General features: G+C 39.2%; 1 protein-coding gene across 1 annotated transcript in view; it reads left to right on the forward strand.

Annotated features, from left to right (window-relative positions):
- The window catches only part of megf10 (multiple EGF-like-domains 10), a 79,954-nt gene extending 70,086 nt beyond the window's left edge, over nucleotides 1–9,868 (forward strand). The window contains exons 16-25 of the mRNA XM_042509621.1: nucleotides 2,233–2,361; nucleotides 2,546–2,674; nucleotides 2,802–2,930; nucleotides 4,358–4,486; nucleotides 4,720–4,944; nucleotides 5,059–5,171; nucleotides 5,486–5,606; nucleotides 7,022–7,066; nucleotides 7,158–7,364; nucleotides 8,701–9,868. Coding sequence (XP_042365555.1) covers nucleotides 2,233–2,361; nucleotides 2,546–2,674; nucleotides 2,802–2,930; nucleotides 4,358–4,486; nucleotides 4,720–4,944; nucleotides 5,059–5,171; nucleotides 5,486–5,606; nucleotides 7,022–7,066; nucleotides 7,158–7,364; nucleotides 8,701–8,867 — 1,394 coding nt within the window. The 3' untranslated portion in view covers nucleotides 8,868–9,868. The remainder of the gene's footprint in view (nucleotides 1–2,232; nucleotides 2,362–2,545; nucleotides 2,675–2,801; nucleotides 2,931–4,357; nucleotides 4,487–4,719; nucleotides 4,945–5,058; nucleotides 5,172–5,485; nucleotides 5,607–7,021; nucleotides 7,067–7,157; nucleotides 7,365–8,700) is intronic.
- Nucleotides 9,869–14,814: the final 4,946 nt, after the last annotated feature.

Consider the following 14,814-nt stretch of genomic DNA (forward strand, 5'->3'; position numbering starts at 1 on the left):
ATTCGGACTAACACCCAGATAATGTGATTGAAAGTCATGTATACACCTCAGTCAGACTTTAACTGGACTCGGCGTTCTTCATGTGCTCCTAGTTGTCGCTCTGGCCTCCCTCCATGGTTGGGGATAGGGACTGTTCAGTATTTATGAGGGGGGAAGGGGTGCTACAAAATATGTCAGGCATTTAAAAGAAAAAGTTTTTAATTTTGGCTTTGGTGAGGGACATACGCTTTGAAAAAGCCTTACTTTATATTTATTTTTTATTTAAAAAAAGTTGCACCCCAGCGACCCCCTACTCATACCCCCATACTGAGATTTACTGGCAAGGCTACCGGACAGCACAACGTTAGAGTGGATAGGAAGAGAGAAAAGAGAGAGGTTGGGGGACACAGAGGGGAGGGGAAGACACAAGAGACAACAAAAACGACAGCAACAATAACAACAACGACAATGAAAACGGTGACAACAATGCTAATTACAATAATGGCAGCTGTATACAGTATTAACGGTGGAAGCAGGCAGGAAATGTAAAAAAAAAAAGGAGGAAAAGAAAAAAATAAATAAGTAAGTAGTTAGAGAGAGAAAGGAAAAAAAAATTTAAAAAAAAAAAAAACAGACTGCATAAATACTTACCCAACATAGCCTTGACATGGATAACCTCCATATTTGTAACTGTTGTACGTGTGTGATTGTATAACAGTTGTGTGCTGTGTGTGTGTGTGTGTGTGTGTGTGTGTGTGTGAGGGTGTGTGTGTGTGTGTGTGTGAGGATTTGTCATTGGATGTGGTTTGTAGTTGACGGGGGGGGGCGTAACCACACCCCCCAAACTCCCAGGGGCAAGCAGGCCAAGATCCAAACCACCAGAGCACCCAACAGCCCCCCAAAACACGACAGACCCACCACCACGTGCCCCAGAGACAGCCACGCGCCCCACCCACCCCCCTACTCTGATAAATAAAGTACTCTCCCAAAACACCAGCAGGAAAGTTAAGCGATGTCATGCTGTGGACGGAGACACAGTAAAACTGTAAATGAACCAATCAGAACATTTGATGTGAGAAACTTCAACAGTTTATCACATGAGAGAAATCGTGAACACTTGTGTGAGATTAGAACATCACTGGGATCTTCTTCAGCAACCAAGATCCTCAGAAGCCAAATACAGTCCACTAACTCCATGAGATGATATATTCATGAAAAATGACAATGATTCTCAACCAGGTGTTCGGGGATCCCCGGGGTCCTTGAGAGCTTTCCAGCGGCTCCCCAGAAAAATGGGGGAATAGTTAATTCACTGACATGAACTATTTTCTTCACTATAGAAGTAGGCAGGTTTCCATTACAGATTTGTGCAAAATTGAAGCAATATTTTCCAAATGTCAATAAAACACAATTGTGATATGTTGTTTCCATCAAGAGATGTTTCGCAACTTCTCTTGTGATAACATTCCAAGAAGCATGGTGACGGATGTTCAAGACATTAGCTTTTTTTCTATTCTAACCACCACACTAGCTGTCATTATTTCCAATCCAAGGCCACGTAGGTGTGTTATGAAGCCATAATGGAAAGGAGAGCCCCTTAAACATGGGAGCGGCAAACGAGGGATTTCTGGGAGGTGATAGTCCACGATTTCATAGAGAAATTGTGGAATTAAAAGTTCCGGATGATCCACTCAACTTTTGAAGAGTTATGCGATGCAATAACAGCTCTTGAAGCTCCTGCTGCATCATGAGGGAGCCAGTTCCTACTGACAAGCACATAGCCATAGCATCATGTGATCTAGAAAAGCCAAAAAAGTGTTTCCATTGCAGTTTGGCAAAATATGGCTTTTCAAATACCACCTCATGCGAGTGTGAAAACTTTTGATGTGTTCCCATTAGGCATACTTTACATTCCCATATTCAGCTTGTGCAATTTGAGGGTTAATGGAAAGTTGCTTACAGAGGCAAATATTAGTAAGAGTCCTAAAAGTTACTGTTGTGATCACATGTTTCACCTCCTCCACAGGTATTCTTAACTGTAATTGACAACTGTAGAACTCTGGTCTTAGTCCTATCTAACAACCAAAATCTTTTCATATCGATGTCCCTGAGGTAAAACCTTATTAAATGGGAGTCTGTGATTGAATGTGTATCAGTTTAAGGGTCTTTGACATGAAAAAGGGTGGGAACTGCTGAGCTAAACTGAGGCTGAGGAACATAAATGATTAACACTCCCATGTGTCTTTGGTTCAGTGTGTCCCAGCAGTCACTTTGGGAAGAACTGTGCCTGGAGCTGCAGCTGCACCAACAACGGCACCTGTAACCCCATCGACGGCTCCTGTCAGTGTTACCCAGGATGGATCGGCAGCGACTGCTCTCAGCGTACGTTTTCTCACTAAAATCATAGCAAGATACATAACTCTCCTGTAAAGTACCTGTTTCCTCGTAAAATCATGTAGTCCAACTTGAAAAGAAAAGTTCTTTAGACAGGATGTTCAGCTGTGACCTGGTATGACTGCAGATTGTAGTAGAGACTTAATGTTTTGTTGTTGTTGTTGTGTTGCAGCGTGTCCTCCCGGTCAGTGGGGGCCAAACTGCATCCACACATGTAACTGTCACAACGGAGCCTACTGCAGCGCGTACGATGGAGAATGCAAGTGCACTCGAGGATGGACTGGCCTCTACTGCACACAGCGTCAGTCAAACACACACACACACACACACACACACACACACACACACACACACACACACACAGAGAGAGACAAACTGTGTTATTTCAGAGCAGTTTGATCATGTGATGTCTGCTGTCTTCGTCACAGGCTGTCCGCTGGGTTTCTATGGGAAGGACTGTCTGCAGACGTGTCAGTGCAGGAACGGAGCCGACTGTGATCACATCTCTGGACAGTGCACCTGCCGCACCGGCTTCATGGGACGCCACTGTGAACAAAGTATGTTCCTTCCTTCCCTCCTTCCTTCCTTCCCTCCTTGTTTTCTTGCTTTCTTCCTTTCTTATCTCCCCTTTTTTCTTGCTTCTTTCCTTCATTCCTTTCTTTTTTCATTCATTGCTTCCTTCCCTCCTTAGTTTCTTACTTCCCTCCTTGCTTCCTTCCTTATTTCTTCATTCCTTCCTTTCTTTCTTTCTTCATTCCTTGCTTTCTTCCTTCCTTCTCTCCTTGATTCCCTTCTTCCTTCTTTCTTTCGTTCCTACCAACCTTCCTTCTGCCTGTCTGTCTGTCTGTCATTCTTTCTTTCTTTCTTTCTTTCTTTCTTTCTTTCTTTCTTTCTTTCTTTCTACCTGTCCTTCTGTCTTTATCCCTGTTCAGAGAAGTATTTGTTTGCTTGCACATCCTTACAGTGTCATTAACTGCTGTACACTGTTTTTAGATTCAATAAACATGATCACTTTGGTGATGCACACACACTGCACTCTTATTTACCTCCAAATATCATGTTTACATTTTTATGTTAATTCTTTCCATCATTTAGAAAGCTGTTTTTGTGTCACTAGGGTTAGGGGCATCCCACTAAAGTTGAGTTAAATGTCACACCCCCACCCTCCTGCTTCTATCTCTTCCATGTTAACAACAACAATGAAAATAAAAATAAACAAAACAAAAAACGGATAATAATAACTGAAAACTAGGAAAACAATAAAATAAAATGGAATGAAAAAATGTTAAAGCTTCTGGTAAAAATCTTTACTCACGTGAACAGACCCCCTTTCATTAGGTCTGGGAGTTGTTCTAGATGGATGATAGATTATTAGGTGACTGTCACTGGCTGGCTCCCTCCCCAGGGTCTGGGGGCACCTGAGGAAGGTGTCATCCCTGCGTTATGTAATAATAAAAAGCATCACGATAACCTGGGAAAGATGAACACGGTGGAGAAAGGGTTGGGGGTGGTAACAGGGAGAAAAGTGGGGTTATTTTTCTCTCTCTTTTCTTCTTTTTCCTTCCTCTCTCTCTCTTCCCTCTGTTCTTTCCAACCTTTTTATTCATCCACTTATTTATTTATCTAAATACTTATTTTTCTACTTAGCATATTTCCCTTATACACTTTCTCCTTAGACTTTACACTTCCCCCACCCACTTATTTTCCAGATGAATTTACCATTTACACACACGCACACACACACACACACACACACACACACACACAGAGAGAGAGAGAGAGAGAGAGAGCCTTTCAATACCCTCAACACTGCATGTGACAGTCCTGCTGGTTTCTGTCTTGTCCTGTCTTTGCCGTCCTCAGTGTAACGTAACGTCATGTTTCCCACATAATGTTGTTTTCGTCATGTCCTCACTTCTTCTGTAATGTACTGCATCACTAAATAAAAAAAAAAGTTTAATGAAATTGTTTTTCTTACCTCCAGAGTGCCCTCCTGGTTCCTATGGTTATGGCTGCCGTCAGGTCTGTGACTGTCTCAATAACTCCACATGCGATCACATGACTGGAACATGTTACTGCAACCCAGGCTGGAAGGGAGCTCGCTGTGACCAAGGTGAGGACCTACCTCAATCAACATGGCATCAATCAATGCCAGAAAAAATCTAAAATGTCTGTTGTCTCAGATCTGTTTGTAAGGTTTTTGATTACTTGAATCAGATTCTCATGGTTGTCTAATTATTTACAGTCATTCCCTTTTAATAGAACTTACCTCAAGTTTTATTTTTAGAAATGGACAAATGTTCACTGAGAGCTAACAAACACTAAGGCCTTTGATTCTGGTTGCAGCTGGTGTGGTGGTGGGCAGCCTCAACAGTCTGACCAGTGCAGCCATGCATGTAGACACCTACCAGATCGGAGCCATTGCAGGAATCATCGTCCTGGTGCTGCTGGTACTCTTCCTCCTCCTCCTCTTCATCATCTACAGGAAGAAGCAGAAGGGCAAAGAGCCCACCATGCCGGCTGTGACCTACACTCCTGCCATGAGGGTCACTGCCGATTACACCATCGCAGGTACGTCTCAGGGTCACCTGTCACTTAACATGCAAGACTGTTGATCTCTGTCCATAGTGCTGAAAGGCCGATGAACTTCCAGCTAAGAGTTCTTGTCACCTCATCATGTTTCAGATGCTCATCCTCCAGCATGTGAGAACCTCCCCAGCAACTACTTCTCCAACCCCAGCTACCATACTCTGACCCAGTGCATCAGCCCGCCACATGTTAGCGCTCCATATGGAAAGGTATAAATGTGAACTGTGAGACTCTATAGGGAGACACAGAGAGGCAAAGTGTGAATTCTCTATGGAACATGTTCATTAACATAAAAGCTACTCAAAATCCACTTTTTGCAGCAAATGGCATCTAAAGTGAAAATTTTCTTAGACTTTCTTAGACAAGTATCAAAGTTAACATATAACCATGTTTTCCAACATATTAATCCATCTCCACATGCTTTTGGCATAGAAATGTGTTTCTAGGGGTTTCTGGGTAAGTAGGACAGCATTAATTGATATTCTAACATCTGATGTTCATCCCTTAAACTTTAATTTTTCAGGCGAAGAGCAGCCAGCTGTTTGTGAACTTGAAGAATGTGGATCAGAGAAAAAGGCCTCGAGCTGAACACACCGGCACTCTGCCTGCAGACTGGAAACAAGACGACTGCTTCAATGAACTGGGTGAGAAATGGAATACATTACAGTGACCCCATAGATATCAACATTAAAGATACATGTTGGTACCTTTTTTATTTTTGTTTCAAAATAATAGTTAGCCGCTATCCCACTATTTATCATCACTCTGTAATGTTCAGAAAATGTTGTGCACAGAGCAATACTGTTCCTTTCACCACTAGTTAAGTCAGAATGACACTCTAGATTTAAAACCCTGCGAGAGAGTTGCAAGTTAGGAAACACAAGCAAACGAATAAAACACAAGTTAGTAACAAAAATTATCTCACCACTGTGACAATGTGTATGTACATTTAAGAAAAACCCATCCATTCATCCATCCATCCATCCATCCATCCAAAACAACAGCACTAGTGAATGGAGAAAGTACGAGGCACATACACATGAGGCATAACAAATGCTGAAAATGGAGGGAAAAATGTAATTAGCAGAAGAAAAGTGTGTCACAAACGAACAACAAACACTAAGAGCTGCTAAACATGTCTTAATGCAGGAACTTGCAAACCACAAAACGGAAAAGAGAAGCTGAACATGAGTTGATGATTACTGTTGATGCCAATAAAGTGGCCATACTCTCTCTCTTAGATTCTATTTGTACATCAAGGTTTCTCTCACATTAATTTATGTCTAGTGTCCCACCGTGATCAAAATATTTGCTGCCACAAATGGATTTTCTATTTTTGGAACTGGACCGTGCATTAGAAGCGCTGTTGGAGTATATATACCGTTCAGTTATGCATTGCACCACACAGTTGGAGTGCAGAGCGTACTCGGCACAGACAGAGAAGCACAATGCCAGGCACAGGGAAAATGGAACCCAACTGTTTATTCTGCTGGGTCTAAATGTTTGCTTTCACTCGCAGCAGCTGTGGACACATTTTAATTTCAAAACAATCTACCGCATACCTTGTATATATTATCCACCCTATGAGTCAAAAACTGCTGCTGAGGGAAAAAAGAACTCATAGAAAGCTCTGCCTGTGCTGCATTCCTTGATGCGCAAAAACCTCTGAATTTAAAGAGGGGACACAGAATGCTTCAAAGGGGCTGGCTTGCATTTCAAAGCAAAACAAGAAAGAAAGTATGCTGCCCTGAAGTCAACCTTGTTGTTTCTACAGTAGCCCAGATAGGATGAACCAAAAACTGACTCTAGATCATCACATTTTCGTGTTGCCCCCATATTTCTCATACAAGCTTGGCATAAGTTTTGGTTGGTTGAAATCTGCAATATAACTACTAGATGCCACTAAATCCCACAAAATGGACCTTTCATCTTTAATTCATGGTGATATGAAGAACACTTTCAGTAGAACAGTAGCCCCATCTCGCCATAACAGTCTCTCTCATAATATATGCCTTCATCACTCACTGATCTTCCTTATTTTCATTTTTCTTCATATCAGGAGCTTATGGAGTGGACAGGAGATACATGGGGAAATCTCTACGAGGTTTGTTCTGCAGTTTTACGGATAAATCCTAAAATGCTAATTCTAATGCTGGAATTCACCTCTGACTGGCTCCTGTGCCTGGGTCTTCCAGATCTGAAGGGTATACCCTACCATGGCAGCTCCTGCTCCCTCAACAGCTCGGAAAACCCATATGCCACAATAAAGGACCCTCCCCTGCTGACGGCCAAAAACATCGAGTGCGGCTATGTGGAGATGAAGTCACCAGCCAGACGGGACTCACCGTACGCCGAGATCAGCAACAGCAGCCCAGCAGATAACCGCAATGTCTATGAAGTTGGTGAGCATCTTAAGCTTACATTTGTCTGTTGTCATGGTGACCACTTAGAGAAGGATGCTTCAGCTACATTAACTACACACTAATTAAGACAGTCAGTCAGCATTATTTATAACGCCTAATATCACAAATCAGAGTTGCCATCACTGGCTTTACAATCTGCATAGCATCCAACACCCTTTGTCCTCACACCCTTGATTTAGTTTTAAACCTGAGTAAATTGCCAGAATTTTTTTAAAAACGTGGGAACAAGAAAATGAGCAAGTTGACAAGAAATGTACCCAAAATAAGCCATAAATAAGTAAAAAGCACAAAGCACAAAAAGTACAAAAGAAACAAAAAGACACAAGAAAATGACCTTAAAAAATGCAACAACAAAAAAAATCTGTAACATATCCATCTAATTCTCATGAACCTGATATCTCACAAACACCATGAGGGAATTTCTACATGTTTGGCACTACTTCTCTTGGACTCAATGATTAACTGTTTGATTTTGGTGGTCAGAGGTCACTGTGACCTTGATTCTGTCTCATTGTCATGAATACAATATCTCCAGAAGGCCATGAGGCATTTTCCTCAAATTAAGCACAAAAGTTTACTTGGACTCAAGAATGAACAGATTAGAATTTGGTGGTTGAAGGCCACTGTGACCTCAAAAACAGTTTTTGACCATAACTCAAGAACTAATACACTAATTATGTCAAAATTTCATACAGATTTTTAATTGGATACAATGATGAAGTAATCACAGTCCCCAGTTACCAGCAGATGGGTAAGAAGAGGTTCACAGGCCAGTGCGAACACTAGCTAGGGACATTTACCCAAGGGTAAATTTGTTTTGCGAACGGTATATTTAGCAATCCAAAACACAACATCACAAAAATAGAGATTTAAAAGACATTAAAACAAAGACATAAAAACAAGTATAATCTATTATTAAATTGTTTCAAAATATAAGAACACTAAAAGAAGAAGTCCTAAGAATGTCATGACGAAGTGCCCTTACTCACACACACACACACACACACACACACACACACACACACACACTCTCTAAAGCTTAAAGTGCCAAGTGCATCATCCTTCATCTTGTGCTCGCTTTGTTCAATAGTGCAATAGCAGCGGGTACAAAAGTATTCCAATACCGGTAAGTCGTGCAACTAGGGGCCACAAGCCTATAGTCAGAACAAAGAAGCTGAAATTCAGTATTTAAGGAATTTCAGCTCCTTGCAGATCGTGCAACTACATTTTCCAGAATGTTGGACTGTTCCTTTAACTTAACGGCTTTGTACTGTAATCTTTCTTCCAATGACAACTCGCACGTCTCTGATTTCAGAGCCGACTGTGAGCACCATCCAGCTGACCGCAGACAGCGACGGCCATGTACAGTTTGGTCAAGATCCGTACGATCTACCGAAAAACAGCCACATTCCCTGTCACTACGACCTCCTGCCAACCAGAGAGAGTCCGTCCCCGGAGCACAAGGAACTGGACAGTGAATGATGGCCCAGAGACTCAGTACAGAGACTAGGTCTCATCTCCAGTCTGCAGCTCCGGCACTGGCTGTTCCATGAGAAGGCACACTTTATACCCACTGCATACTGTCACTTCTTTTCATGCTGTTCTACTTTGACACTGTCATTGTTATTATGTATCATGACTTCTTTCTGAACAAAGTGGGTATAAGAGAGTTTGGAGGTTAGTTTCGAGGTATAGCTGTTATTATTAACAGCATTTTCTTAACTGCGACAAAGTCTTCGTAGGTCATTCCACATGTCTGGGAGGTAAGGTCTGAGTATGTTTTGAACAAAGCAGTTTGTATAATGTGTTGTCCAGTCACTGCTAACAGCAAAAAAGTACCTGTCCCAAATGGCCTCACTCAAAGGAGGCCTGAAAACCAGCTGTCATAGCCCCCTCTGACTGCCTGCCTCATAGTTCTCTAAGAACTCTGTCTTTTGTGTGTCTTGTTGTCTGCAGACGACAAATTGAACAAATGTTAATAACACACATATTCAGATTTGCACGCCTGGCCACACCCCGCTGGGTAAGAGTGATTTCTGGATTGTTTGGAAATTTCCAAAAACTGTCAAACTCAAAGGTGGTTTCAGATGCTGTTTGTTTTAGATATGCTGGAGCCCCCCTGATGTTTGCATTTAACATTCATCCCTGATCAAATCTCTATTTTTGTAACAATCCTATCAAAAAAAGGACTAATTTGATTGAATTGTAGCAATCATATCAAAGATAAGTTGTTTGTAAAAGTTTTGTCTCGTGAGGAAGAGTCGAGCTGCTCACCGGGTTTCTGATGCTGTCAGTGTTGGATTAGTGTATAAGTTAACCAAAGTTCCATTTAAAGACTGTTTATAAATGTAGGTCAAAGCTATGCAAGGTGTCTAATCCAAGAGGTTCCTAACTGAGCCTCTTCTCACTGGACCAGTATTCAGTTTTAGGTCATTTCTTACTAATTTCACATCATTTCCTCTTCAGTTCATTAATGCACCATACAGAATGATATGTAGCAATTTCATTTTATCTTAAACAATAAAAAACATAAATGATAAATATCATAATTCATAATTATCATATCAGTTATACATAGAGCTGAGTGATCATTGTCACATCATTATCAGTGATCATTGAGTGATCATTATCAGTGTCTTGTCCGAGGATACTGACATGGAGGAGATGGGGATCGAATTGCCAATCAACTAATTAATGGACGACCCACTCTCCCTCCTCAGCCGCCCTCTGTGAGCACAAGTGTTCGAGACACACATGTCTCTTGATGATTGATTTATCCATCCTGCTGAGCCACTGCAGTTCATTTTAAATAATCATTAAAGGTGAGGGTAGATCATTGGAACCGAGGCTGGATTTGAAACTGAGCAATGGCCCCATGGCCCCTGTGTTCATTGTGACCATGTTAACTTGTATTAGCATGTGATATGCATTTCTTATCTGCATCAGGTAAAACATGTTAATGACATCTGTGTGACCATACTAAAAAATATCTGCTGAATGATGGCTGACTTTCTAGCAGTTTAAGTGATGTACGCCTGGTTAACAAGTCAGCAGATGCCTTCATGTCTCCCTTTGTGGAGTAACCTTTCCCAGTTCTTTGAAAAATATTCCTCATTTCTTCACTTCATCTTGGGCGTACCATGTTTATGGACAGCAACTTTGTGTATCAAATGGGACAGAATCAAGACAACAAGAATGCCAGCCTGTTCTCATTCCAAGTCGTTAAAATGTTGCTGCTTTGACAGTGCATTCATCATACAATCCTGAAGCCAAAAGGAACTTTTTGCATCTGCCTGATTCTCCCCTCGTGTTATTATCTGCCACTTGACAGCCGAATGGCAGCGGCTGCATCAGCCTCAAAGGTGTATAGGCTGCGTCACTTTAGAATGCAGCTAGACAGAACCTGACAGTTGCACAATATGCCTCATAACAGTGCCAGGTTGAACCGCTGCCGGTAATGATGTAATATAAGGAGCGCACAGGCGCCTATAGGGCAGGTGGGAGGGGCACCCCCAGACTTCCCGTCTGAATTAGGTGTTTTTTTCAGCACCTTACCACATGCCTCCTTCCCTAATATTAACCATCCATGCCAGAATGTGCATTTGTTGATGTCCCAGCATTGGTTGCCATCTGCTTGTAAACGGTAAACCGACTGCACTTGTAAAGTGCTTTTCTAGTCTTTTTGACCATCTAAAGCACTACATGTTGCATTCACCCATTCACACACATTCACACACTGGTGGCCAAGGCTACCGTATAGGGTGCCTCCTGCTACTCAGTAACCATTCACACACACTCACACCAATTTTGGGTTCAGTATCTTTGCCTAAGGATACTTCGACATGTTGACTGGAGGAGCCGGGGATCGAATCGCTGACATTCCAATTACAATGACCCGTGGCTCTGAGCCACAGCCTCCACTTGTGTTGTCTAAACATAACCCGTGCAGGGTAATCCCATCATGTACTTGTGTTGACACCACAATAACAGCATCCCGTGACATCAACAGCAGATGCAGAATGATACCTAAAACACAGAAGTCCACTGCAAAACGGCAGCATGTGACAACTTGGGATGAGAATGCGTTGGAAAATTCTTAACAGAGCTAATTTTTCAGCACTTGTCCCGGCCTTCCAACAGGGTAACTTTTTAGTAATTATACTAAAAGTACTTTTTAATCTCTGAAAACTAAATCCGTTAAACTGTTATTTGTAAAATGTCTCAGTGATAAATTTTGGCTACAGGTCTAATGCTACCAAGCATAAAATGTCCAGAAATTTGTGAAAAATGTTTAGCACAATTTCCTATATCTTAATTTTTCTGATGACAGCACAGTGAAAATATGTTAAATGCATTATTTTTTTTTTTTGTTTGCTCAATGTGTTGATGTACCGAATAACTCTTTTATGCATGACTGAGTTGTTATAAAAAAAATATTTTATTTAACTTCTCTGTAAAAGGAAACAGAGCATGCAGCACAGTGAAAACTTAAATTAGATGGTGGGAAAAAGTAGGAATCCAACCAACAATAGAAAAGCCCAGTTCTGTTCAGTGACCATATTCGACTAAGGAAACCAACCAAACATGTTCACTGTGTTTGAAATGAATTTCACGAAGAGATCATTCTGTCTTGTCTCATAGTACATATCACTGCATGATCCCAGTCATCTGTACAATAACAACAATAATCACTGTGCTGGTTAAAGGGCTGAACATATGTGATGAAATGCGAGCTTGAGCTGGACTTTGGCTAACAGGAACAGTCATTAATCTTTAATGAACATTGTCATATATTGCAGAAAACTGTTATTGTTTGATCTGTTTTTTTGGGGGTTTTTTTTGTCTTTTCTGTATTCTGAATTGCCTAAAACAGTCTTAAGCCTTACTGAGCTTATCTGAAATGTTTGTAAAATAATGTTTATTGTTTGATCAGTTCTGTAAAAATGTTAACATCACCCAGTGTCTTATGTCCAAAATTACAATCAGGAACAACGTGGCATTTGGTTTAGCACTGATACCAATATGAAAACTGGGAAACTTGAGACTCTTCTCCTCTAGACATACTGCAGTTCTGTTTTGTATCGTTGCTTTTCTACTCTGCCAGAGCACTGTGCGTTTCAACGATCTCTTCTGAGAGGTTAACTTTGAAACAAATGCTTAAGATTTTCCCAAAATTAATATTGATCTGATCTGTTTCTTGACTCCTCAGTGGTTCTTTAATGTTCCAGTTCCACAAGAAGAATCATTTACACGTGATCTGCCACTGTTGTACACTTGTTCCCAATAGGGTGACAATGATTTAGCCACAATGGGTTTCTTATGAGCTATTTGGGGTTTTGTTTGTCATTATAGTGCTGTTTGTGCAAAATGCTTTTGAATAAAACGACATAATATGATCAAATAGTTTGGTGTATCGTGAAATTTGTGAGCACTAGTCTGCAGCGCAGTTTGGGGGAATAGAGACACACGGTCCCTCTCTCTTTTCACTCCTTTTCCTCCAAAATGGAACTGATTCTGTTCCTTTTCTCGCACCTAACTTTGAACCGTTCAGAGCATTTTGACCAAAAATAAACTGGTTCAGAAACTGAAAAGTTGGAGTAAACTGGAACCAAAAGCAACAGATTTGACCTGAACTATACTAAATTTTAAAACATTTCGTATTATAACATTTTCATGACTTTTTTTTAAAGATATACAATACTAATACTATACTATTATTTGAATGAATTTATAAACAACACAATTACATTTTTGTGATTTTATGGATGACATACTATACTATGATGTTTTTACAACTTTTGGCCCAAGGAACTAAACTATGACAATTTTACAATTTTTTGAATAACATAGTAGACTACAACATTTTCATAGTACATACTGTAGAGGGATGTTTTGATTGTTTTTTGAACAACATACTGTACTTATGACGTTTTTAGGAATTTTTAAACGACAGACAATACTAAGACATTTGTATGATATTTTGAACTACATACTATACGATGATGTTTTAATTATTTTTAGCCTGACAAACAACACTATGATTTCTATATATTTTATATGTTTATATATTTTTTTTAAATATCATACTAAAATATGATGTTTCTATATTTTTTTCAACAGCATACTATACTTAGACTTATACTATGATGTTTTAATAAAATTTTCAACTAAACACTATACCTTGATATAGTATGTTGTGCAAAATATGACCAAAAGATCATAATATAATATGTCATCCAAAACATGACAAAAAAGTTAACTATAATATCTCATCCAAAATATGACAAAAAAGTCATACTTTTGTATGCAGTATAAAATATGACAAAAAGTCATATCAAAAAGTCATCCAAAATATGACAAGAACGTCATACTATAGTATGTCGTCCAAAATATGACACAAATTTATGCCAAGGTATGTCATCGAAAATGTGATTAAAAAAGTCATACTATAGCATGTTGTCATGTTGAATTTTTGAATTACATACTATACTGCAATGTTTTCATAATATTTCCAACATAGTATACTGCAATGTTTTTATGATTATTTCAACAATATATGGTAGTATGATGTTTTAATGAACTTTTCAACTATGAACCATACTGACATTATCCTGATTTTTTGAACAACATACTATACTTTGACGTTTGTTTGATTTTTTCAATGACATACTATACTGTTTTTTTTCAACAACATGCTATATTAAGACATTTTCAAAGGATTTACAATAACATGCTGTTCTATGACACTTTTTATGTTTTGAACGACATACTATACTAATGTTTTTGTGATTTTTTTTTGTCCAACATATTTCATTGTGAAGTTTTATTGACTTTTTGAACAACATGCTATACTACGATCATTTTTAAGATTTTGAATGACATACTGTACTATGATGTTTTCATAATTTTATGATCAACAAAACATATTTTTATAATTTTTTTAAACTTCTACCCATATTCTAATGTTTGTCTTCTGTATTTGTATATTCTGTGTTCTATGAGTTTTGGCCTGACATAATATACTATAAATTGTTTATGAATTTTCAACCACACATTATATAACCTGTTTTTATGATTTTTCAAACAACACACTATAGTATTACAAGGATTTTGATGATTATGATTTTGCATGATCTCATTATGAGATTTTGTACAACATACTGAAACATATTGTTTTAATGAGTTTTTGACGACATAGTATACTATCGCACCTGCATGAATTTTTTCAATGACATACCCTACTATGACCTTTTTATGAGTTTTTGGACAACATTCTATAGTTTGACATTTTTATGGAAACTATGACATTACTATTATTTTTTTGAACGGTATATTATACTACGCCTTGTTTTTGCATTGTTAAGACATACAATATATATACAATGAGATTTTTTTCAGATTTTATAACATGCTATGTTATGACTTTTTT

The sequence above is a fragment of the Plectropomus leopardus genome, chromosome 20 (assembly GCF_008729295.1).
Source record: "Plectropomus leopardus isolate mb chromosome 20, YSFRI_Pleo_2.0, whole genome shotgun sequence".
Lineage (NCBI taxonomy): Eukaryota > Metazoa > Chordata > Actinopteri > Perciformes > Serranidae > Plectropomus > Plectropomus leopardus.